The sequence below is a fragment of the Nicotiana tomentosiformis genome, chromosome 5 (genome assembly GCF_000390325.3).
Source record: "Nicotiana tomentosiformis chromosome 5, ASM39032v3, whole genome shotgun sequence".
In the NCBI taxonomy this organism is placed as follows: Eukaryota; Viridiplantae; Streptophyta; class Magnoliopsida; order Solanales; family Solanaceae; genus Nicotiana; species Nicotiana tomentosiformis.
This window is the reverse complement of record NC_090816.1, coordinates 13,368,441-13,395,207: the sequence shown is the minus strand read 5'-3', so window position 1 is coordinate 13,395,207 and position 26,767 is coordinate 13,368,441. Positions and strand designations below refer to the sequence as shown.

Below are 26,767 nucleotides of genomic sequence, written 5' to 3'. Positions count from 1 at the left end.
ACTCTTGTCCCCTCGTGCGTGCGTAGCCCCCACAATTAGAAGCAAATAGTAATTTAAAATACCCATGTGGTAAATTTCCTCTTACAATGTTAGGCAAGAGACTTACCTCGTCTCAAAGCTCACTTTCCGGCCTACAAATTCACTCTAAGGCCTCAACTTGGTGCCGAACAATCCGAAGCTAGCCAAATATTGTATAAATTAATCAATATAAACTCAAAAGTTAATAATTTAGCTATTAGAGTAATTATCCACCCTAAATTGGAAGATTCCTAAAATTCACCCCGGGCCCGGATTCCGAAAATTTTCAAATATGAATGTTACCCATAACCTCACGAACTCAAATATATAATTTTCACCCAATTCCATAATTATTTTCGTGGTTAAATTCCATTTTTATCCAAAACCTAAGTTTTTCAACTACACACATAATTTTCATAATTTTACATATTAAAATCTACCCACAACCTATGTATTTAACTTGCATTGGGTAGAAATTATTTACCTTCAAAAGCTAGGTGAAAACTCTTCTTCAAAGAGCTCAAAAATCGCCCAAGAGATGAAAGAAATAAGCCAAAATAGCCTAAGTCCCGACTTAAATGCACACTTCTGCCTCCAAGTGGTTCCACTTCTGCGAAAAATTGGCCGCATCTCCGCATCTACAGAAAATGCATCGCAGGTGCGGTCCTCTCTAGCCGGCCTCCTTCCGCTTCTGCGACGCCTTCTTCGCATCTGCGGGCTCGCAGATGCGGTCGAGCCCTCGCACTTGCACCTTTGCCTCCTTCAGCTCCAGGCCGATTCCGCGGACCACTAACCGTATTTGCGGTCACGCGCCTGTGCCCACATACCCATACCTGCGAACTCAGCCCATCTTGCCAAATTTTGCACTTGCGGCTAGCCAGCTGCTTCTACGGTGCCGCACCTACGGCCAATTCTTCGCAGGTGCGAACGCATACCAGATCCTTGCTGCTTCAGCCATTCTTCCAAGTTCAAAAATGTTCCGCACATTGACCGAATAGTACCCGAGGCTCTCGGGGGCCATCCAAACATACCAACAAGTTTGTAAACAAAAAATGGTCTCGCTCGAACCCTTGAAACGAGTAAAACAATATCAAAACTAACAATCGCACCCTAAAACCAATCGAATCAACTTATGAATTTCAAGTTTTTTTCAACTTACTCCGAACGCGTCGAATCATGCTTAAACTACTCGGAATGACACTAAATTTTGCATGTAAGTCATAACTCACTATACAAAACTCTTCCAAGGCTCAGAATCCCAATCGGACCTCAATAACACCAAATCCTACCTCAAACCAAATTTAAAGAACTTGAAAACCTTCAATGCGCCAACTTCCAATATTAAGCACTGAAACGCACCCGAGTAATCCGAAATCCAATACGAACATACAGCCAAGTCCAAAATTACCATACGAACTTATTGGGACCGTCAAATCCCGGTTCCGAGGTCGTTTACTAAAAATGTTGACCCAAGTCAAACTTAACCCTTTTAAGCCAATATTAAGGAACTAAGTGTTCTAATTTCAACCTGAACCCTTCCAAACTCGAACTAACCATCCCCGCAAGTCATAAAACAGTAAAAGTACATACGTGAAGTCTTAATTATTAGAACATAGATTTAGAAAGTAAAATGACTCGGTCGGGTCGTTACAACCATCTTTCTTTTCTCTCTCGGGTAACAATTTGTGGATTAAGAAGCATATTCCTAGAGCCAGAGCAGCAAAAAACATGAATATCCAAGCTTTAAGAGCACAAAGGAGCATCAAAATTGCCAGATTCATGACTAGTGACATGAGCAAAGATATGCTCGTCTCACTAGATAAACTCTGATCTCAATGCGGTAGGATGCCTCAGTCCAATCACAAAGCCTAGAAAATATTAAATATTGCAGACTATGAGGATTTTGACAATGTACGTGCATCTTTTTTATGCACGTGGAATATACGTGCACAAAGACTAGTATTTATATTAATGTTAAACTTTCAATAAGATAAGGTTTTTGAGGAGTTCATTTATATTATTAAATCATAATTTGACAATTTTATTACTTATTTTCGCATGGCATTATATTATTCTTAGGAAATATTTAGTAGTGCTATTGTCATCAGCTATACAGATTCGACATTGCCATCTTTAGGAAGAAAACTCTTCCAAATCCAATGTTTCTTTCGGATTTCTTCTTTAATGCTTCACAATCTTTCTTTTCTCTCTCGGATAACAATTTGTAGATTGAGAAGCATATTCCTAGAGCAACAGTAGCAAAAAGCGTGAATATCCAAGCTTTAAGAGCACAAAGGAGTATCAAAATTGCCAGATTCATGACTAGTGACATGAGCAAAGATATGCTCGTCTCCCAAGATACACTTTGATCTCATCGAGGTAGGATGCCTCAGTCCAATCACAAGGCCTAGAAAAAATTAAATATTGCAGACTATGGGGATCTTTACAATGTACGTGCATCTTTTTTATGCACGTGCAATATATGTGCACAAACACTAGTATTTATATTGATGTTAAACTTTCAATGAGATAAGGTTTTTGAGGAATTCATTTATATTATTAAATAAGAATTTGACAATTTTATTACTTATTTTCGCCTGACATTATATTATTCTTACGAAATATTTAGTAGTGCTATTGTCATCAGCTATACAATTTTAGCATTGCCATCTTTAGGAAGTAAACTCGTTCAAATCCAATGTTGCATTTAGATTTCTTCCTTAATGATTCACCATCTTTCTTTTCTCTCTCGGGTAATAATTTGTAGATTGAGAAGCATATTCCTAGAACCATAGAAGCAAAAAGCATGAATATCCAAGCTTTAAGAGCACAAATGAGCAACAAAATTACCAGATTCATGACTAGCATGAGCAAAGATATGCTCGTCTCCCAAGATACACTCTAATCTCATCAGGGGAAGGATGCCTCAGTCCAATCACAAGGCCTAGAAAATATTAAATATTGTAGACTATGAGAATTTTGACAATATACGTGCATCTTTTTTATGAAAGTGCAATATACGTGCACAAAGACTAGTATTCATATTAATGTTAAACTTTCGATGAGATAAGGTTTTTCAGGATTTCATTTATATTATTAAATCAGAATTTGATAATTTTATTACTTATTTTCGCTTGACATTATATTATTTTTAGGAAATATTTAGTAGTGCTATTGTCATCAGCTATACAGTTTCAATATTGCCATCTTTAGGACGAAATCTCTTCCAAATCCAATGTTGCTTTCAGATTTCTTCCTTAATGCTTCACCATCTTTCTTTTCTCTCTCGGGTAACAATTTGTAGATTGAGAAGTATATTCCTAGAGCCAGAGCAGCAAAAAGCATGAATATCCAAGTTTTAAGAGTACAAAGAAGCAGCAAAATTGCCAGATTAATGACTAGTGACATGAGCAAAGATATGATCGTCTCCCAAGATACACTCTGATCTCATCGGGGTAGGATGTCTCAGTCCAATCACATGGCCTAGAAAATATTAAATATTACAGATTATGAGAATTTTGACAATGTACATGCATCTTTTTTATGCACGTGCAATATATGTGTACAAAGACTAGTATTTATATTAGTGTTAAACTTTCAATGAGATAAGGATTTTGAAGAGTTCATTTATATTATTAAATTAGAATTTGACAATTTTATTAGGTTGAGAAACATATATTCCTAGAGTCAGAGCAGCAAAAAGAGCGAATATCCAAGATTTGAGATCACAAAGGAAGCAAAATCACCGGATTCATGACTGGTGATATGAGCAAAGATATGCTCGTCTCCTAAGATACGCCTAGCACTCTGATTTCATCGGGTAAGGATGCCTCAGTCCAATCACAAGGCTCAGAGAACATTAAATAGCATACTATGAGGGGGATGACAAATGCTATGCCAACATAGGCACTCTGTCGGCTTAGTTAAAAGACAAAATACTCTACTGAAAGTCCGACAATTCCAGCTCGAACAACTCCAGCAATGAGACGTTATATGTGTATCCAACTGATTGAAAAAATAAAGGTCCGAAGAAGAATATTGAGTCAAAGCCCAACACTTGCTCGAAAACTTGCACACTATGTTAACCACTAAAAGTGGTGAGGGTAATAGCTTCTTTCATTTCCCTGCCTTTATTTTCTATTAAGCCCCCCAACATTGATGTGCAACAATGCTTCTGCTTCACTTTTCCTTAATCTCTCGAGGGCTACTTTTGCCTCCTCTATTAACCCTTTCTTAATGAGAAACCCGGGGGTCTCATTAAGAAATAACGATAGTATAAGAACTAGAATTATAAATGCAAATGACTAACACCATCCATATCGGAAATTATGAGACATCGCCATCTTTACACGCTTGTCATGGTGCTTCCTCATAACATCATAGAGCTGAAAGTAAGTGAGATCTACTTTGGTGGATTTTCAATATTGACCTCATGCAATATTGTGGGAATCTCCATGACATAGGAACGACACGCTACTTCCAATATTTACTAGATTTATTGATGTTACAACATTATTTGTAAACCAATACATAAGGAAACTTCCAACTAGGTGAAGTATCAAGCCAAGAATAAGTACTGGCTTCCGACTCCAAGACTACATCATTCCATAAGCGGCCTATAAAGATGGAATGGACAAGAGCTACAAGATGGATGCAAAGAGGATGAACCATACATTTATGTAGGCACAAAAGTTGTTTGTAGAGGCCTTCATTGCTCTTACATGAATTTCTTTAGAGAATCTAACCATGAAACCTTCAATGCCAATAGTGCCACATATGACATTCAAGGCATAACCAATGGTTAGCCCCCCCAAATATTGCCATTAAGTTGCTCGCAACAACTGAAGTAAATCGTGATTGACTCTCTACATCACAGGCTTCAGAAACTATTTCATCTTCATTAGCCGGTCTTGACATGTCAGAGATAAATGTGACACTACTACCAGTGATGACATCCCATTCAATAAGATGCAAGTAGGATATTGGGTTATTCCTTCTTTCAAAAGTACTATTTTCTTTTATTTATGTTAGAAATTTTACGAATATATTTTTTCTCTTTTTATATTTACGTTTGGATTGTAGGAATGCAGTTTTTAATTTTATAATTTAATTTTTTTTTGCAAACTGTCAGGTTTATTTAACTTCAAATAGAGAAAGAATCATCTTTACTTATTTGTAAAATTTCTCTATGGTGTATTATTTTCTAAATTTCAACCAAACTAAATATGTAGTGACATTATCCATTTTCCAACTGTGGCTTGCTTTAACGTGTAGTTTTGTAGCATAATTTCAGTTTTGGTGTTATCTTATTCTCTTTCTTGTGCCGTGATTGTGCTATACTGCTGGGGCAATAGTATGGGTGTTTCAATTAAGTAGTTCTGGAACAAGGCCGTTGCATCACCACAGAAGAAATCTATGGTGTCGAAAGTTTCACAATCCCTGTAGAACTCTCTACTTTTGTGTGTATAAGGTGTCTTGATAGCCGTCAAAATGACACCTACAAAAGATAAGTAAATCAACTTTTGCTCTAGCTTCGCTAGTCCAAATTTATTCCTAAAAGTGAAATACATGTGCAATGTGCGTGCATTTTTTTGCACGTGCAACGTATGTGCTCAAGACTAGTATCTATATTAACGTTAGACCTTCAATGAGATAAGGTTTTTGAGGAGTTCATTTATATTGGTAAATCAAAACTTGACAATTTTATTAGTTATTTTCTTGAGAAATATTTAGTAGTGCTACTGCCATTGCCATTTTTAGGAAGAAACCTCTTCCAAAGCCAATGTTGTTTTCAGATTTCTTCCTTAATACTTCACCATCTTTCTTTTCTCTCTCAGGTAATAATTTATAGATTGAGAAGCATATTCCTAGAGTCAGAGCAGCAAAAAGTATAAATATCCAAGCTTTGAGAGCACAAAGGAGCACAGTAACATGAGCAAATATATGCACGTCTCTCAAGATACACCTAACACTCTGATCTTGTTGAGGTAGGATGCCTCGATCCAATCACAAAGCTTAGAGAACATTAAGTATTGCAGACTATTAGGGGTATGCCAAATGCGATGCCAACATAAATTAACTTATAAAAGAAGATTACTTAATCTTGAAATTTAGAGGAAAATACACTATAGAAATTTTTTATTAATTTCTAAGTTAATTTTTAAGGTATATGTATTTCGTTATTTTGTCTTCTTTGATTTTATATTAACTAATATAAAATATACGTGCAATGTGCATTTTTTATGCACGCAAAAGGTATATGCGTTTATTGATGCACGTACATACGTATGTGCATCTTTTTATGCACGTGCAACGTATATACATAAAGATTATTATATGTATAAGGATTAGACCTTTAATGAGACGAGATATTTGAAGAGTTTTATTTATATTATAAAATCAAAGAAGGAACCCCCTCAAGAAAATAATAATATTTCATGTACTTTCGTGCATTTTCGACATTGATCTCATGCAATATTGCGGGAATCACCATGGCATAGGAATGTCAGGCCACATCTAATGAATGCTAAGCTTGTTGATGCCACAATATTTTATATCCAGAAATCAGTATAAAAGGATACTTCCAACTAGGTGAAGTATCGATCCAATAATAAGTACAGACTTCCGCTCCAAGATTACATCATTTCATGAGTAGCCTATACAGATGGAATGGCTGAGAGCTGTATAGTGGATGCAAAAGAAGATGAACCATATATTTATATACGCATAAAAGTTTATAAACAACCTCTAAAAGTTGTTTATAGAGGTTTTTATTGCTCTTAAGTGAATTTCTTTAGAGAATCTAACCATGAAGTCTTCACTGCCAACAGTATCGCATGTGACATTCAAGGCATAGGCAATGGTTAGCCCCTAAATATTGGCGTTAAGTTGCTAACAATGACTAAAGTAAACTGTGATGTCTCTATATTACTAGCTTCAGAAACTATTTCATCTTCATTACCCGATCTCGGCATATCAAAAATAAATGTGTCACCATTACCGGCAATGACACCAAGAATTGTTGGATATTGGGTTATTCCTTCTTCCAAAAGTACTTTTCCCTTTTATTTATGTTAGAAATTTTATGAATGTACTTTTTTGCCTTTTTTTATTTACATTTGGAATTGTAGGAATGTAGTTTTTCTCTTTATAATTTTTGTTTTTGCGAAGTGTTAGATTTATTTAACAGAACGAATCATCTTTACTTTTTTAAAAAAATTCTCAATAGTATATTCCTTTAAATTTCAAGGTTAAGTAATCTTCTTTCATATAATTAATTTAAAAGTATATGTGTCTCATTATTTTATCTTCTTTGATTTTATATTAGCTGACGTGAAATATATGTGCAATGCATGTGCATTTTTTTTATGCATGTACAATGTATGTGCATTTTTTATGCACGTACGTACGTATGTGCATCTTTTTATGCACGTGCAGCCAATATGCATAAGCGTTAGACCTTCAATGAGATAAGATTTTTGAGAAAATTTATTTATATTATAAAATCAAAGAAGGATCCCCCTCAAGAAGTTAATAATATTCGATACACTTTGGTACATTTTCGATATTGATCTCATGCAATATTACGTGAATCACCATGACATAGGAATGTTAGGCTAGCATCCAATGATTGCTAGGCTTGTTGACGCCACAATATTATTTGGAAACTATTATATAAGGATACTTCCAACTAAGTAAAGTATCGATCCAAGAACAAGTACTGGTTTCCGCTCCAAAACTATATCAACCAGTGAGTGGCCTATACTGATGGAATGACCGAAGTTACATGGTGAATGCAAAGAGGATGAGCTATACATTTATATAGGCAGAAAAGTTGTTTGTAGAGGCTTTTATTTCTTTTAAGTGAATTTCTTTAGAGAATGTAACCATGAAACCTTCAAGGCCAATATTACGTGTGACATTCAAGGCATAACCAATGGTCCCCTGAATATTGGTATTAAGTTGCTAGCAATGATTGAAGTAAACCGTTATTGACTCTCTACATCACTAGCTTCAGAAACTATTTCATCTTCATTACCTGGTCTCGGCATATCAGAAATAAATGTGCCACTACTACATGCGTTGACATCTCATTCAATGAGATGCAAGAACAATTGTTGGATATTATGTTATTTTTTCTTCCAGAAGTGTTTTTCAATTTTATTTATGTTAAAAATGTATTTTTTTAATCTTATTTTATTTACGTTCGGAATTGTAGGAATGTAATTTTTTTCTTTACAATTTAATTTCTTTCTGTGAAGTGTTAGGTTTGTTTATTAACTTCATGTAACAAATGTATCATCTTTATTTCTTTATGAAAATTCTCTATGTGTATTTCCCTCTAAATTTCAAGATTACGTAATTTTCTTTTATATAAGTTAATTTTTAAAGTATATGTGTTTCGTTATCTTATCTTCTTTGATTTTATATATATAACATGAAATGTACGTGTAATGCATGTGCATTTTTTATGCATGTACAACGTATGTGCATTTTTTATGCATGTATATACGTATGTGCATCTTTTTATGCACGTGCAATGTACATGCATAAAGACTAGTATTTATATAAGCGTTAGATCTTCAATGAGATGAAATTTTTAAGGAGTTTTATTTAAGATTATAAAATCAAAGAAGGATTCCTCTCAAGAAAATAATTATGTTCGATCCCTGTAACCAAGGAGGGGTTTCAAAGATGAAGACGGAAGCCATGAACGAAGAAAACCAACTTCATTTGCATTTCTTGGCTATAAGAATGTGACAAGGCGGAATGTTAATCCATATTATAATGGAAATGAAAGGCATATTGTGGAATCTTCAATAAAGGAGCGAAAAATGTTGATGTAAGAATTCTTTCAATGTAGGTCTTGAAAAAAGAAATAAAAGAAGCAGAACTGATGATCAGAGCTGATTCGAGAAACATAGGAATGAGGAATCCATCTATATTATCCATTACTGCAAAGAATATTTCTCAAGAAAACACTATGTGGATAGTAACAATTCCATAATTGATGCTACTAATTATTACCAAAAACCAAGAAAGGGGAGTCGAGTCCCATTTCATATGCCTTTAAACTGATGATGTGTATTCTCTATCTTCACCAAACAACAACAACAACCCAGTATAATTTCGCTAGTGCGGTCTGGGGAGGATAGTGTGTACGCAGACCTTACCCCTACCCTGAGTAGAGAGGCTGTTTCTGATAGACCCTCGACTCCCTCCCTCCAAGAACTCTCCACCTTGCCTCTTGGGGTGACTCGAACTCACAACCCCTTAGTTGGAAGTGAAGGGTGTTCACCACAAGACCAACCGTTCATTCTCTATCTTCACCACATTTTCTAAAATCAAGGGAAACCAGCTTTGAAAGATGAGGAACAAGCACGAGTTTTTAATTACTACATAGTACTAGTAGTATACTTTCTTATATCACATTAGTCATGACAGCACAATTTAATCTTGTTTCATAATTCACTCCAAATGAAAGAGAGTATTAGAATAGTACGCTGAAGAAGTTCTTGCTCAAGTTTCTCAGAGAAAAAAAGATAATTTCCTATTTTTACTAACATCATTTTATTCTTGACAAATATTTTGTGTTTATTTAATTAATTATATCAGCTTTGAATATTGAATTTGTTGAACAATTTGATTAACAATCGTGTTCTATTTAAGTTACAAACTTTATATTTGTTGCAGGTTGGTGAAGAATGTCATTTAAAAATTCCTTTACCAGACAGTTAAATATCATTTTCATTTGTTGGCTTTTCCAAAATTATGATTATCCCTTAAAATGTAAATTTGCAGTACTAGAAGTACTAGCATTATGAATTGATGAGGAAAGAAATGAGCTTGTGAATTGAAAAAGAAAAAAATGGCATGGTTTTTGGTGTGTATTCAACTTACTAATCAGAGACCGTATAATCATTTTAGATGCATTAATATCGTTAAAATATAGTTTTGCCTGAGTTTTTACAAACCAACTGTGCAAAAATCTCTCTGTCTAACCTTATATAGAACAAGCAATTGAAGATGTTCTACCATTATCAGCAATTAAGGGACTTATCCAAAATCAATAATCCGAATTAAGGCGCAATTACCATATACAACTTACAGTCCCACTTTCCTCAGAACTGATAAAGAAATACAAAAGGTCACACGCCCATGACTCCTTCAACTACTTGATTTATTCCTTCATAATGTAACGAATGAGCTCGTATAACTTCCATTAGAAACATTAGCCATCAACAGTTTGACAGTCATTTCTAGGATTTATGTTGTGGCACAAAAAAGCAAAGCAACCTTAGATTTGCACCTAGATTACTGAAACTCAAAGAACAGTGGATTTCATGTTTCACGCCTGCGCATTCAGCAATTTCTTATAATTTCAGTGAGGGAAAGCCTGAATCTCTACAATGAATTGTGGCACAGTTGCATGAGCATGGTTGGTTTTGACATTGTTTTCTTTGCGTCTAATTTCCCTCTTTATCAGCTTTTGTGTTTTCCAATGAGGTGAACGTGAAGTTGCCCGAAAAGACAGCATCTTTATCTGTGCAAACAAAAGTATTATCATCAGAATGATAGCTCTGGAAATTAAATATCTTATTCAGTCTAATACAGAAATATAAGCATGAATGATTGAATACTTTCATCTCCTTTCTCAGTTTTAGTTAAGTGAAGCTTTCAACAGGAATGGTTGAATACAATACAAAGTTTCCTCAAGTAGCAAAAGCTTCATGGATAATGTTTGCTCTAATGGAACCTTAAATCAAAGACTTCTTTAATAGGATGATTCTTTTTTATTATACAATAATTATATCTAATAGGGTAGCATTTATTAGAATATACAATTACATTTTTGTACCAAAATATTATAGGAGTAATATTTGATTGAAGGACAAAATGGTCACTCAGATTTTAAAGGACACAGTTGTAAAATAACTTTAGAGTTTTTTTGATGAAGTAAGAGAATTTCATTAAAGGCATCAAGAAGATGCATAGCAAAAGAGAGTACAAGTAAATAGAGTGTGTCTGCTCATAAACATAACAAAAAGAAACCTATGTTAAAAATAAGGAGCAGACACAGTCCAAAAAACGATCACAACTAGATACAGGTGCCTAAGCCAAGTAAAAAGGTTAAATAAACATTTAGCTTTAAGAGCATGATTTGGAGTTGATATCTCATCAAAACATCTGCAATTCCTTTCAGTCCATATACACCAGAAAATAGAAGCGGGGACCAAAAGCCAAGTTTTTTTGATGGATTTGCCAACTCTCCAAGAGCACCAGCTTTCGTAGGCCTCTTTAATACTATTAGGCATGACCCAGGCTAGTCCAAAAATGTAAAATAACTTTAGAGTTAGAGTGCTCCCACTTTTAATATAGTATGATTGGCCATTAGATTTATTTCTTATTATTATTATTATTTTTAAGATAAAGTAACTTCAGTTAAATTAAGTTCAATGTATAAAAGACAAAGCAACTGTCAAATCAAGCTTTCTAATAACTCTGCCACTATTTGGCTTCAGATGAAAACTCAGGAACATTTAGAATTCACAATAAATACAGCATAGAGAGTGACACGGTATTTAAGCTAAAACATATTTTGTTACCCTCAAAAGTAAGTATCTAATACTGAGTCAATCCCAACAACAGGATGAAGATCGTTAAGCCTTAAGAGGGAATTCGAAGCCAGCAAGTGATCCTGTAAATAATTTTTCTTCACCTACTTCTTGAGGACTGGCTTGAAGATATGCAACAAGTAGATCACAATAACAGAAAAGAGAAAAAGGCGCCAAGTTCAACTTTAAGGTTTTTCTCCTTTTCTATGGAGAAAGAGCAAGAGTACAGAAACCCTTAGGAGTTATATGTGCCTACATGCTTTTCACATGAACTGATTTAGTACAGATTAGTTGGGACACAATTCGTACCTGTCAATGACAGACAGTTGGATTCCCTGCGAACATACCTACAAATAGCCTGCAATGACCAAATCAAACAAATAAGCATGGTGTACAGACCATCGTCTTTGACACAATCTGGTCCAAATGTCCAACATCCTAATACAGAAACACAAAAAGCAACAAAAATACAAGGAAAAATACTAGAAAATATGCACCAAAATTGTAACATAGTCAATACCAAGTCAAAGCTGCATGAACATATATAAAGAGCTTCAGGAGAAATAACACCAAATTCTATGTACCACACAAGAGTTGAAAGAACTAAAAATTTGTTTTATAAGGCCTGGTTTTCAAAGAACTATAATTTGTGTAAGTGTTATAATTCTCTTCTGTGCAAATATTGGACATTTTGTCACTAATAAAAGCACCCGAAGTATCAGATAAAAAGAAAAAGCACTTTAAGTATATGTATGTATACTTGCCTGGACTGGAAGCAGGGCTGCATCATTTGGTAAAGATGTACCATCATCAGAGAAGACATTCCTACAACATAGAATATCAGAAGGGTAATCAAATAAAGGCATATAGAGTCTCTTCAGTAAACTAAAAGGCCATCACCAATTTTAATTTTAATTGTCATTTGCCGTGAATAAGAAACTCCATCCTTGTCAAATTACCAAAATTAGAAACCGGAGCTTCCCTTATATTCCTCTCCGATGCCAAATCCTAGTTTGTGATAACACCATAGTGATATCAACTACAAATCATTCAGCTTCGATTACTACCAACAGCTTGTTCTCAGCTCATAAACAAGAAAACTCTCATTTTTGGTGAATTCCGAAAAAAAAGGTATACTCAATGAACGAAGGGTGACCATGGCATGCCAATCGACTCCAGATATAAACAAAAAACAAATAGAGTAAATGAGGCAAAGCAGATTCTAATGGGTACTGCAATATAGTTGGCTTCAAATTCTCTAATCCTACTCTATGGATAAAAACAGAATCTAGAAATAACGACAGTAAGGCATATGCTTTTGTCACGGTTCTTTGTTTGTTTCCTGTTAACTTCAGCAAAGAACCTTCTCTTTTCCTCTTGTTTATTTTCTTCTCAAACTTTGATGCAGCACTCATTCAAAATGAGGGAGAAGCAATTCAGTAAGAACATAAAAGCAATTCAGTAAGGCTACATTAATAGTGATGCATTCGGAGATGTCCTAATCATTCCATTAAGGAAATTTTTAATAGGCACGATCAGCAGGTACACACACACACAAGACACTTCTCCACATTTCCCATCAACGAAAACCCTCAAAATTAGGAATATAAAAGCTTTTCGAAGAAGGGCATCAAGAGATCCCTCATGCCTCTTTATATTAAAACAAAGATTCCTCATGCCTTGGCTTTTCTCCAGTTCTGCTGCTTTAAGCCAAATGTTAGAAAACAAGTCTGAGAACTGCTTTCCAGTCTGGGTAATGGATCAATCAACCCAATACTCATTCTCAATCTGATAAATATCCAGCTCAAATTTTTACAACCTTCATCCACCGAGAGCTTAGAGCTAATTTTTTGACAACTGTAAGCATATGAGGACTGCATAGTGCATTCAAAATAAGGTCTTGAAGCTTTTCTTAGCTAAGGTCTATAAACTTTATATGCTTCTTTTCTGATAATATTCAATTTAATTCATGCAACCATGCGCTGCTCGTAATAGTAATAATCTGCTAAGTGGAAATTCTGACAAATACGAGTAACTCTACATAAGTAGAATACTGACAAACAATTAACCTGAATGGATGTTCATGAAATAGCACATTAGTTCCATATAATGACCATGTAAGCATGTTTGTTGAACACACTGATCATTATTCATCAAAACAAAGCAAAAGGAAACATACAACATTAAAACAATATTGTGGATCCTGAACCAATGTATTTACCTCCAAATTACAGTTTGCAGCTCATCCTGCCCAGCTTCAGGAAGCATAGCAGCATCATAAGCAACAATGTTACCATAAAATATCTTCTCCAAATCCTTCATCCATTTAGTCAACAATAAATTAACCTGCGATTTAAAAATAGACAAAGGATATGATAGATAAGTTTAAATTTTCTATTTTTTGTCATGAACAATAGAATCTGAGATGCCAGTATCATTCCACAAGGAAGACAAATAAACCGAGTCACCATTATGGAGCTGCAAATTAAATTGTGTATTCTTTTCCTCCATTACGCTTTGGAGGTGAGAATAAATTGTCCAAAAAGAAAATGAATGAAGCAGAAAATGGGCAGTAATTCGATGAGCTTAAACAATGCAAAAGGGGCAGTAATTCTCAAAATAAGTTGTAAACCAATGCAAAAACGTACATCATGAACAATAGCTTAAACAAATCGCTTGTTGATAGTCAATTTTAAAACAAGGATGGGGTGGGAGCTGAGATGTAATTCGATGAGCTTGAAAGTCAAACCCCATAAAACCTCTGGAAAAAGAGATCTTCTGTCGCAACATATGAAAATGAAAAATGAAAATAGTAAATGATGCAAAAGAGCCTATTCGAGCTGATTGATGCTCTTCCACCAAGGTAAGTGACAAGTCTGAAAACCATCCCAATTGTTTTTTTTATATAAGGTAACGTTAAAAGAGGAAAGTTTAGGATAACCATCCCAATTGTTGATGTAAGAAATATAATAACATAAACTTTTGTATGGAAAAATCATAGATATCACTAGCTTAGACTTACTATAAACCTGCCTGTAACCACGATATTTTGTTTGCTCTAGAGCTCTATTTTTCCTTCCGACTTTTTCCATTTCCTTCCATTTTTTCTTAAGATTTCTTTCTTCTTTTTTTTTTTTGGAGGGCCCGACATCATTAGTCATGCTCTTTTTTTTTTAGACAGGTAACAGTATATTAATCCTCAGCACAAAGGCTGTGTTGGAGCCATATTTACAGATTGCTAAAACAAAAGTGTGGGCTTGTTCTTCTTACCATTAGTCATGCTTTTATATACTTTACCAGCGGTTGCAACAAAAAATTCTCTTAAAACCAAACATAAGAGTAGTTAAAACTTTACAGCCACTCTAGCTTGGTTGTCAATTTAACAACAAAGAGAAGATCAAAAGATATTCAACAACAGAGGCGGATCCAGGATTTAAACTCTATGTGTTCAATTTTTAAGGTTTTAGCATTGAACCCATTATATTTTTAAAGTTATGGGCTCATCTTAGTATATTTTTGCAGTTTTAACGATTTTTCACATATAAATTTTTACTCCGCGTTGATAGTTATGGGTTCAATTGAACCTGTTATTAGCACACTACATCCGCCCTGTTCAACAAGATGGACGTTCGATTACAAATAGCATTGCCACTTGAATTTACTTTCCCAACTGAACGCCAAGAAGAAGAATTATTTGCGATATTGAATTGATTTTTCAATACACGAGTTTAATAACTTACCCCAGCTTTAGAAACTCTCAACTCCAGATCATGATTATATATCTCATACAGATATTGCCCCAACTCGACGCCTTCCTTTCCCTCCTGCTTCAAGCGTCGCAAGCATAGCCACATATGGATAACAAGTAAAGCAAATGTGGTCTTAAATGTTTTCTCCAAGCTAAATACTGCATGCAACACATACAAGCAGATCAAATAACTAAGGCAAACACAGATTAGCATAGCTATTTTGTGAAGAGACAGTGCTCACTTAATTAAAAGAAAAAAGGTAATTATGCTTAAAGATTGAATGAACATTCAACTCACTTGGGCTCTTGAATTAACATGAGCAGTAATGCTTGTCAAAGATTTGCAACAATTGGGTTAGAGAGATAGCTGCCAGTGCCTAAATAATTATAATGATGAGCTAGATAATGTGAAAGGATTGCAGATGAGGAACGCGTATAAAGGTTTTTGATGTGCAACAATTTCAAAACTGTAGCGCGATCTAGAAATTCACACCTCAGCACCAGAGTACGGAAGAGAAATGACTAAAGAATTTGTAGGGGAATAAGAGCCATAGACTTAAGTCAAGAAGCATCTACAGATAGTTCTTAACTACAACTTTGTAAAATGCATCTTTGTTACATATATCGGCTGCTTGAATGCCCAATCGGAGTCATAAGCAATCCAAATGAACAGACTCAAGAAGAACACCATTCTTTTTCTCTTCTATAAACAAACAAATAAAAGAAAAGTTTCACATAACAATCCATAAGCACATAGGAAAATGGCCAAAGATAGTGTGTTCAATGAGCTGAAGTGCAAAGAGGCTCACCATCATAGATAGCAGGTCTATCAATTTGGTGAATAACACGGCGATAAATAACATGAGCTCCTCGAATGGACGTGCTTTGCTTACTATAGAACAACATCAATTTGAGGAGAAAACGCTGGATGCCCTCATATTGTGGCTCATCAATTCTTAACGGTGAATCAGGGGCCAATGCCAATGATTGAGGCTTAGACCAGAACATCTTGTTTAAATTTACCTGCTCAAATAGCAGGAGTTCAACTATCAGTCCTTCGCAAATCAGACACTAGTCATGCAACAAATCTATGTTCTACTAAGCATAGAGATCAACAACTCAATTAAGAGAAAGGTATCTTTTTTCATGGCACAATATCATTATAGAAAAATTACAGAAAAATAAACATGCAATATCAAAACCCTTAAAATCTCCGAAAGGTAAAACTGCTAGCAGGGTGGACAGTAGTGTCAATGTCAGCTGCTAGTGTGCTAGCATCCCTTCAGCTCAAAAAGTTGCACCATTGAAAATTTATTAAACTTCGTACGAATTATTGTTGCATAGTCGAAAGACTCTACATAAGGAGTATATATTTATAGGTATGCAGTCGACACCAAGGGTGTATCCTAGAGGTCAATGAAGTTGGAATGAAGACCATGGGAGACCAAAGTTCTAAATTGCAGTAGAGACTAAAAAGCTAAGTGACTTCTTTCTCACCAGCCTAAATAGAGTTGCACAGAGTTACCCAACACCTATACTAGTAGAGAAAGCAGGTACCCGATAGAATAGTTGAGGTGCGTAAACTCACTCAAACACTACCGTCAAGAAGAAAAATATTCAACACACATTGTCACAATGATGTAGTCAGTGCAGTCGTATTACACACCCACTTATTTGAAATCTTATGTTCGCCTTTGAATGTACATCAAGTACTCAAAATAGCATCTAAACCTAGGATAAATAAGCAAATTGATTAGCAGATATCATGCAGCAAATGAACCAGACCACTTTTTTTGTTGAAGAATGACCTAAATAACCGCTCACCCAACCGCTTAAACTAAAAATGGCTGGCGGATGTATCATATGTATAACTTATGTATAATATGTGTTTAACTATGTATACGTTGTGTAAAGATCCTTTTTTTTTTCAGGCCATTGAATCAAAGTCCTGGGGCATTACCTTACTAACATCTAATTACCACAAAAGAAAAAAAAAATGAAAATTTTCAAACCTGGGGTTTGCTATGATAGTTTTTCTCAGTGGAATGGTCTACAGACGGCGCAACCGCGGAATAATCTCGATATGAAAAAGAACACAATCGTCTTCCCATTTTTATGTTCCTTTGAGAATAAGCCCTAGAAAACTGTGAAATGGCCTTGCTCCATCTCGGCAACATTCTACCTCTGTATAGCGAAAGCGAGTGAACTATGAAAGGAGAAAACTATTGAAGAACGGCCTTAAAAATGGATACTACCAAGAATTGGGCGAGTTTGAGCTGTTGCAATTTTTCGATGATCAGAGTTTTAACTTTAGAAAATGGAGAAAAAGCCAAAATAGTCCTCTATCTTTATATTTAGGTACATAATGATCCTATTTCTTTGTTATTTTGACAAACTAGTGCATTTTCAATCTTTTGTGTTTGGGGAACCTTATAAGTTGGTTAAACTAGATTATAAGCATCTTTTAGTTTATCTACCTGTTTGTTAAACACCCAAAGTACGTATAAGATAAAATTAACTATGAGTCATAAGTGGTCAACTTATTGCTTTCGACTTATAAGTATTTTTTGTTTGGCCATGACTTTTACTAATTTATCCTTAATAATATTTTTTAATTCATAAAATATTTTTTTCAAAATAAATTTTCTAACTTTCTCTTCGTTATTTATTGTTTATCATTTTCTTTATAAAAAATCTTTTTAATTTATATTTGTTTGTAAAGCCTTAAGGGTATTTTAGTCAATTTAGCAAAAAATAACTTATTTTAGTGAGTACTTTTCTACCAAACATCAACGGCTTATTATCAGTTTCAGCACGTTTATCCAAACTCGTAAATGCTTAAAAATCAGTTTCAGCATTTAAAAATACTTTTCAATCACTTCAAGCTTGAAAAATAATTTGTGAATTAAAAAATATTATTAAGGATAAAAGAACAACTTATCAATACTTTTCTACCAAATACATCAACTATTTATTATAAGTTTCAGCATATTTATCAAAACAGGTAAACACTCAAAAAAAAATTCAATCACTTCAAACTTGTCAATTAATCCAAACGGGCTCTTAATCCTAACTAACGGAGACAAAACGTATGTGCCCTTTAAGTAAAACATAATTGGTAGCCTATTAGCCTGTTTGGCCAAGCTTTTTTGTCGAAAGATTTTTTTTCTTCTCAAAGTCAAGGTGTTCCGCCAAGTTGTTTTAAGGAAAAAAATATTTTTGAGTTGAAGTAGAAGCTGTTTTTAAAAAGCAAGAAAAAATAGTTTCTAATTAGAAGTACTTTTAAAAGTATTTTTGAGAAAACTTAGAAGTATATACTTAGAAAAATATACTTAGAAGTATTTTTTAAAACTTGGCCAAACACTAATTGTTGTGCTTTCCAAATTAATTAGTCCAACACAAACTTTTTTTTCATCAAAAATAATTTTTTTTGAAAAGCAAGAAAAAGCAATTGTCAAAATAAAAGCAGATTTTACAAGGTAGGCCAAACAATTTTGCATCTCCAAAATCTTGGTAGGCTAATGAGTGGCTACAAACAACGAAATCCAATTCCAATTCCAAATCCAGTTCCAATTCTGAGGTTGAACAGAGGACCATACTTTAGTCTTGACTCGAGTTCTATATCAGAAACCCATAAATACGTTGCCAATCACAGAAAAAGCAAAGGGTCCATTTATTGTTTTCCGCTTAATTTGTGATTGCGATGCTATAGAAATAAATAAAGTGAATTAAGGAGAGCACATCATAGGGATGGGTCTTGTCGTAACTTAGCAATGATAGGTGTGAATTTTCAGCCGTCCATTTATATATTTGCAAAATCTGCTCTGTCTCAAAATCCAGCAGCAAACTACAACTTCTTCCATTTTCCATTGCAAAAGTTACCCGTTTCTAGAATTGGGTATGGGTCGGGATTGGGCTTCTCACCTAGTCCAGGCGGCGGCGGTTACTATAATAAGCAGAAGAGGAGAAAATTCAAAGCTGCATTGGTTAAGGCAAGTCGAAAAGAGTCTCCGTATGAAGTTTTAGGGGTGTCTTCATCGGCGACGGCAGACCAAATCAAAAGAGCCTATCGCAAACTTGCTCTTAAGTATCATCCTGATGTTAACAAAGAGGTAGCGTAGCCCTTTGAATTTATTAGTTTTAACTTGATAATTTGGATGACCTAATAAATATGCCTATGCGTTAAGTGCTGAAGTTTATAAAATGATTTTAGTTAACTTCGTAATCAGTGTTGTCAAAGGCTCATTTGAACGCGCTTAAGCCTTGAAGCTCAAAAAAGCTCAGGGTATGCTCTTCGCCTCACTTAGGCTGCGCTACAGTGTAGGCAAGGCACTAAGGTGTGTCCTGATTGACTATAAGTTCTATCTTGAATGAAGCGGTACAAAACAATAAATATGATTGGCGAAAAGATATATTAGTTGTTGAGGAAATCATTATGAATGAAATTGTCATTTTTTCTTGCGTTACATATATATTTTTATTTTTTTCTTCATTGTGCCTTTTAAAACTAAATCCCACACTTTAATTATGCTTTGTGCTTGAAGCCCCGATTGACTTGGACCGCTTTTTAATGTTTTTGCCTTTGACAACACTGTTTGCAATAACACATTTGGCGCTGTTGCTTATAGCTGTAGTGGTTCATCAGTTGCAAACCTCCCGTACTTGCTTTGTATTTTACTTGTTCACCTAGGATTAGCACTAGAAATAGCAAAATATACACACAAGCAGAGGCAGATCCATGATTTGAAGTTTATGGGTTCCTCCCGCGATCTCAAGTTAATAGTGTAATAAGAACTGGGTTCACAATCAAATATTTATAGATATTTAGTGGATTTTTTATTATATATACATGGTATTGGCAAAAGCTGCTGGGTTCGCGTGATCCCCGCGCACATAAATCTAGCAACAGAAATTCCAAATATGGTACAACACTATTTATTTTACTTTAGGGAATCAAGGCATTATTTGTCAAATTACCTTATCCTTTTTCACTTTTTGCATGGTGCTTGTTGACGGCAGGAAAAGAAGAAAAACATATAGCCTGAAGTTAAAACGGGAACTAGGAACTAAAACTTTCTCTTCCTTCCCGGTGATTAAATCTGGTTTTATTGAAGGACATCTCCCTTTTTGTTAATGCCTTTCTGTACAGCCCAATGCTCAAGAAAAGTTTATGAGGATTAAGCATGCATACAACACACTATTGAACTCCAAAACCAGGAAGAGATATGATTCGGGAAGTGACACAACAAGTTCTTCATATTATAGTGGAGCAGGAAAAAATAGAAGTACTGCAGATGAAGAAGACTTCTATGGCTTTGGTAAAACACCCTTGCTAATTAGTGATATTTGCTGCTCACTTGTACTTAAGTTCTGTTAGTATGCATGTTTGTTTATGTCCAGATAAAAAATCTTAGCTTTGAAATAATAAAGCAACAGCTGCTTTACCTTGCCATCCTGTGGTCAGGAGCTGTGTTCAAAACCTCTTATCATTTCTTTCTTCAAAAAGAACTAAAAACTGTAATAAGAATTTAAACATGAAAATAGTAAAAGCATCTGTCATCCACTAATTAATCAACTTGAGTGTGTAGTCTGAAATGCCTCCAGTGTCTTGATTGACTTGTAACATTTACGAAAGAAAGTATGAAGGTCGACTTCTGAAGGATGCATTAGCTGATCATAAAACTTAGGCACCGGCTCACAAAGTAGAATGAATATCTTACTTCCTTCGCCACGAACTCTTCGCGCTTCCCCCAGTTTTTATAGGGGGATGGGCTTTTCGACAAAGAGCAACAGAGAACTCCATCGAACTAATTTGATCGTGGATGAGAAATCTCACCACAGAAACTGATTACGTGATTGTTCAATAGAGTTGGATGTTTGAACCCTTGTCGCTGAAAATTGTTTGTGATGCCGATACCTCAAAATAGTTACTTTACACCAACATTCTGAATAAAGCAATACTTCCACCATACAGAATCCAAGCATAAGGTCTTTAATTTCAGTGTTTAGAGGGTTCACCTATGATATCCATGCTAACGAACTATATGCTTTTATTAAACAAAATGAAACCTGAAAAAAACAAAAACCAGAGCACAAGAAAAACAAAACAGAACTCTACGTTTATCTGTTCACTAATCAAAAAAAAAAAAAATTATTCGTTAATCTGTTCAGTAAGGCAGTTCTTATCTCTTTTTGGTTTTACATTCTTATGTTTAACCCCTTCATGCTGCAGGTAGCTTTTTCACGGATGTTCAAATAACAATAGGTAGATTTGCACATGGCAGTTAAAGATACACTATCGATACTTCAACTGCGCTAGGACATTTTTCACATATAGCCCGTCTTGCAGTTAAAGAGTCATGTGGGTCTCAAGTCTAATTTCTTTCTGCAGCGGACTTCTTTAGGGATGTCCAAGAAGAATTTCGGAATTGGGAGGCAACTGTCGCTTCGGAGGGAAAACCAAAGAGTTTGTGGGAAGAATTGGCGGTAAGAACTTGATTAATTCAATTGGTATGAAAGAAAAGCACATTTAAGATCATACAATATGTGGTTAACGCCTTAATGGAGGGCATTTTTAACCAAATCCAATAGATCGGCGGAAGTTTTGGTCTTTTCGCTTTTTGTTTTAAATGGTCCGTTAGTTTTTAGGACATTTTGGACCAAAAGAAGACGGCTGTGGCATTTTTGGCTCAGTAGGTGGACTGAAGGCATTTTTGTACCAAATCCAATAGTTTAGGGGCAGTTTTGGCCCTTTTCCGTTCTTTTTTTTCTCCTTTTGATCATTTGCCTCTTACCACCCTCTAGGTATCATCCTTTATTTTCCTGTGAGGTGCCTCTGGCTTAGATACCCCTGGGTACAGAGGTTGAGCAGGTTTTCTTGGATGTGAAAATCGTTTAACTATTAGAGGTGGACAAAATTGTGGTACTTCTACTCTGCATGCGATAAAGAAAGAATTGGAGTTTCTCTCACTATAAAGTTTGATTGTTGACAGGAAATCGGAGAAGAATTTGTTGAGTTCTTAGAGAAGGAGCTTAATATAACCGATGCAGAGGTAGAAGAAGAAAGCAATGATGAAAGACCCCAGAAGGGAAATGCACAATCTGGAACAAACAGAACTGGTAATGGAAAAGAAAATAGGACAGAGAAAGATAGCAGTATTGAAGAAAATATTGATGAGATTGAAGCAACCCTTGCCCAATTGAAAAAGGAATTAGGTCTCTAATGGGATTGAATTGATACTCCCTAAAAAGAAGAGCAACAATGTATTGAAGAACATCTTCTTGATGTTTTTGGTTGTGTCTGGCGGCAAACTCAAATGGTTCACCCACTTTGAACATGTACCAACTGAAAATCACAAAGGGTGTCCTTTATTCATTTCCTTGTACAGCTGCTATGATTCACAAAGTTTTTGCAGTAGTCATGGTGAACTGGCTGCTTCATCTTTTGTTGTTTTAGATATAGCTTGTATCAAAAGGTTTCATGTGTATTACTATTATATAGAAATGGGAGTTGGGGTGTACGGATAGGGGTACTATAGGAATTACTGTTGTTTGTCATGTGTATTTGGTATTTTGCTCTTCAATTTCAGTCATTTCATGAATTCATGTTCCTTTTTTAATGGTGAAACGTGCTAAGCCAACTGGGTTCCCCTTCTGCTTCTACCTTCTTTGTTCATTTGCATTCTCCATCGGTGTTACTGGGTTTGGAGTACCGTTTTCTTTCTGCCATATTTCTTTCATTTGTTTCTTTTTCTCTTCTGTTTCTTCTCTATTAACTGATTTTTCTGCGGTTGGTGTTGTTTCTTTCTCGCCTCTGTTTCCTTCTGTTATCTTCAATTAGCTTTCTCTTCTGTTTTTTGCCTTTACTTGGAAGAATTTGCTAGAAGCTGTACATGCATGCAATAATATCTGTCTCATCTGCTCATGCACATGGCTTTTCTTCCTTAGAACTATCTTTTGGGCAATACAGAGATGTATACTTGAGAGAAACTGATCTTTAGGAACTTTGTCTAGCATTTGGGAAAACCTCTACTGGCGCCTCCTGTTAAAGAGTTGATTGGATTAATTTCGGCTGGCTTACAAATCTAAAGGTATGATGGCCGCTGCATTCTTTTTGGGTATTTTTGTGTCCTTAGGTAAAACTTTATGTGCCATAGGTGTTTGTTAAGATAAATACATGTTATGTTGAAATGTGAAGTGAGAGCTTTCAAATAAAAGTCATGGTTCTACTCTAGGATATGAATTACTTCTTAACTCCCACCAATCTCTTATTCTCTTCTTCTCTTCAAATTGTGATCATTTTACTGTAATTACTTCTTCAGTTCCGAAAAAGTATTTTATTAGATTTTTTGGGACAAAAGGAGATGGCAGGGAGTGGTCATTGCTACAGGGGAATACTACATTACCTTGAAGTTCTCTTTGCGAGACCAGAATTTCACATTGCATCTAACTGGGGTTTATGGGCCATATACAAGACATGAGAAAAAAGACTTGTTGCGGGAACTTGCAGTAATCAGAGGCATTTGTCCTGGACCCTGGGTTACATGTGGAGACTTTAATACAACCAGGTTTGCATCTGAAAGAACCAGCAGCAGATGTGGGCTGATTTTACAAACTGTATTGAAGAATTCAAACTCATTGATCCTCCTCTGACTGGTGGTAATTTCACCTGGATTAAAAGCTACAATCACGTAGCTACTTCAAGACTGGACAGATCCTTATTGTCAGATGAGTGGGATGATGAATATAAGGCAATCAAACAGATTGTTATTCCAAGAGTATCCTCTGATCATGTTCCTTTGCTTTTACAGTGTGGAGACTAGAAGAAATCAAATTCTTATTTCAAGTTTGAAAGCTTGTGGCTTGAAGTTGATGGATTTACTGACATGTTGAAAGAATGGTGGAATTCCATCCACATGGTGAGGATGAACGTGTCCCGAAAACAGACATCTACATGGGACTCGAAGACATTGCCAAGTGTGAAAAAATAAAATGGAGACGAAGGTCTAGGGTTCTTTGGATTAAACAGGGGGACAAAAAACCAAGCTTTTTCAAAATGATGGCCAATGCACGCAAGAGATACAACAGCTTTAACAAAATAGAGATGAATGGGGTGACTTCAGAAAAGCTTGAGGACATTAAAAGGGAAATCTTATGCTTCTACCAGAACCTTTACTCTGAAACTGAAGATTGGAGACCCAGGTACAATATTGAGGACAGCTACAAAATTACTGAAGAGGAGAATCTTTGGCTTCAAAGACCATTTGAAGAAATGGATGCCATTCATGTGATAAAATAGTGTGCAAGTGACAAGGCACCTGGTCCAAATGATTACTCAATGTGTTTATATAAAAAATGCTTGTCTTTCATCAAAGAGGACATCATGAAGGCTATGGAGGTGTTCTTTGAGCTTTAATGCCACATACATATACTTAACAAGAATGATGTTGTGGAGTTGAGGGACTTCAGACCCATAAGTTTAATTGGTATCTTCTAGAACATCAGTTCTAAGTCGTTGACAGAGAGATTGAAAAAAGTAATTCACAGATGGCCTTTATTAGAGGCAGACAGATCATGGATGTTGCTCTTATTGCTAATGAATGCTTGGTCACAATGAAGAAAAGCAGCTGCTCGGGAATTATTTGCAAGCTTGACATAGAGAAAGCATTAGACCATGTCAATTGGGGCTTCCTTATCAATATGCTTAAGGAAATGGGAGACTCTCAGTCATCATCAATGGCTCGCCAGAAGGCTTTTTTCCATCACAAAGAGGCCTCAGACGATAGATCTGATATGTGATCGCACTTTGTGTCCTTAATGTTATATCATCTGTTCTGAGTGCAAGTAAACTGCATATAAATGAGAACAAGGTAAATAATCATCCCGACAGGAACTGCATTTTCTAATACATTCCCGTTTGATTTTGTTCCAGCAAATTTTCATTGCTCATTAGATTGTAGACTGAGGTTACTTTGTTCTTAATGATAAACCAAAGTTTTCATCTGAAATCTTGCTCTTTGTTTGGTCATATATAAATTGAAATATCATATATGCTGCTTCATATAACTGTTTAGTAATCATTTGTTTGCTTAGGTGGAACTTATTTCTTGAACTTAGTTGTGGTTCATTAGTTTAAGTTGTTACATAATATTCCATGTATCTAATGAATCCATAGCTAAAAGGCTACATTTGCCTATGGTCTGAACCAGAGCCATAAAAATTGGCGGAGCCACATTGAAGCAAGGGGTGTCAAGCGATACCCCTTCGCCGGAAAATTACATTATTTTGCTAGATAAATTTTTTAATTTTATGTATATTTACTATACGTTGACTCCTCTTGACTTTTCGATGTATTTAATTATTTATATTTTGACATCCCTTGATAAAAATTGTGGATCCGCCACTTATAAAAAGTGATCAGTTTTTCCCCATGGTGAGTCGGCAGCCCTTAAAACTCAAATAAAATTATTTCCTTAGTATTTAAAAGTCAAAACGTGCAGTTTCTTCTGACTGAAATATGCAAAGGCAAATAATCAATACCTTTGGTATTCTCTTTTTGATAAGGAAATGTGTTGGAATGACGTATTTTGATTGACTAAGCAATATCACATGTTTTATGCTTGGCGAATGGATTACACTACCTTAAAAAACAGAGATCTTGTAGAGAACTTGATATTATATTGCATTCAATTATTAGTATCAACATATCAGCCTTGTTAGACGAAAAAATATTATCAGCCTTGTTATTTAGTGCTACTATTTTTTTTTTTAATGGCGTTAGATTTCAGGTTGTTATCTCAAAATTTTATTAGCAATTTCAAATGCATCTTTATTATTTAAGAATATTTTGATTAATTAGGAAAAAATCCATGCCGATTTCCTATTAATTAATCAACTTTTACATTATTTCTTTCCTCCGCAAATGGAAAAAATATTATTGGTTTTTAACACAAGAAAATAAGTACTAGCAAGAGACATTATTTAATTCCTAAATCTACGAAGGGAAGCTTATAAATAATTTATAGAAAGATTCACTATTTTGTTGTTTAAAAGTAATTCTCGAAAAAATTATTTTGATAGAAACAATTCACAGAATAAGCAAATTTTCCTCTAAAGCTATCCCGTAATTATTTTTAAATACTACTTTGTCAATTTCAATTTATATGACAGAATTTGCATTGGCATGAAATTAAGAAAAGAATAAATTTATTTAAAATTTATAATTTAAATCTACTATGATATTTTTGTTGTTATAAAAAAATTGTCATTAAAGATGAAAAGTAAAATTTATTATCAATAGAAAAACGCAATTAAAAAAGTGAATCCTTAAACCTTTGACGCTCAGTAAAAATGCAGTACCCGCCACGTCGTCAGCTTCCTTAAATCT

General features: G+C 34.9%; 2 protein-coding genes across 3 annotated transcripts; one reads left to right on the top strand and one right to left on the bottom strand.

Moving 5' to 3' along the window:
* Positions 1-10,038: 10,038 nt before the first annotated feature.
* Positions 10,039-17,665, bottom strand: LOC104113881 (uncharacterized). The gene is made up of 7 exons (XM_009624193.4): positions 17,394-17,665; positions 16,191-16,404; positions 15,374-15,540; positions 13,855-13,979; positions 12,398-12,458; positions 11,943-11,991; positions 10,039-10,561 (listed from the first exon to the last, which is right to left on the bottom strand). Exons 1-7 carry the CDS (start codon positions 17,556-17,558, stop codon positions 10,485-10,487), a joined length of 858 nt encoding a protein of 285 aa, XP_009622488.1. The 5' UTR covers positions 17,559-17,665; the 3' UTR covers positions 10,039-10,484.
* A 1,208-nt stretch (positions 17,666-18,873) lies between these two features.
* Positions 18,874-22,982, top strand: LOC104113882 (uncharacterized). 2 transcript variants are annotated; one of them, XM_009624194.4, is made up of 5 exons: positions 18,874-19,493; positions 20,531-20,699; positions 21,614-21,646; positions 21,773-21,867; positions 22,374-22,982. In XM_009624194.4, exons 1-5 carry the CDS (start codon positions 19,155-19,157, stop codon positions 22,602-22,604), a joined length of 867 nt encoding a protein of 288 aa, XP_009622489.1. In that variant the 5' UTR covers positions 18,874-19,154; the 3' UTR covers positions 22,605-22,982. The 2 variants fall into 2 exon arrangements, with proteins under 2 accessions (XP_009622489.1, XP_033516598.1); XM_033660707.2 differs by lacking the exon at positions 21,614-21,646 and having other exon boundaries at positions 18,875-19,493.
* Positions 22,983-26,767: the final 3,785 nt, after the last annotated feature.

Coding starts and splice junctions, on each gene's coding strand:
- LOC104113881 (XM_009624193.4), bottom strand. CDS start 17,558: ATGTTGCCGAGATGGAGCAAGGCCATTTCACAGTTTTCTAGGGCTTAT. Junction 12,459..13,854: donor CTGCAAACTGTAATTTGGAG/GTAAATACATTG, acceptor TCTATGTTGTAG/GAATGTCTTCTCTGATGATG. Junction 10,562..11,942: donor CAACTGTCTGTCATTGACAG/GTACGAATTGTG, acceptor TTGTTTGCACAG/ATAAAGATGCTGTCTTTTCG.
- LOC104113882 (XM_009624194.4), top strand. CDS start 19,155: ATGATAGGTGTGAATTTTCAGCCGTCCATTTATATATTTGCAAAATCT. Junction 19,494..20,530: donor ATCCTGATGTTAACAAAGAG/GTAGCGTAGCCC, acceptor CTTTCTGTACAG/CCCAATGCTCAAGAAAAGTT. Junction 20,700..21,613: donor AGAAGACTTCTATGGCTTTG/GTAAAACACCCT, acceptor TTCATGCTGCAG/GTAGCTTTTTCACGGATGTT.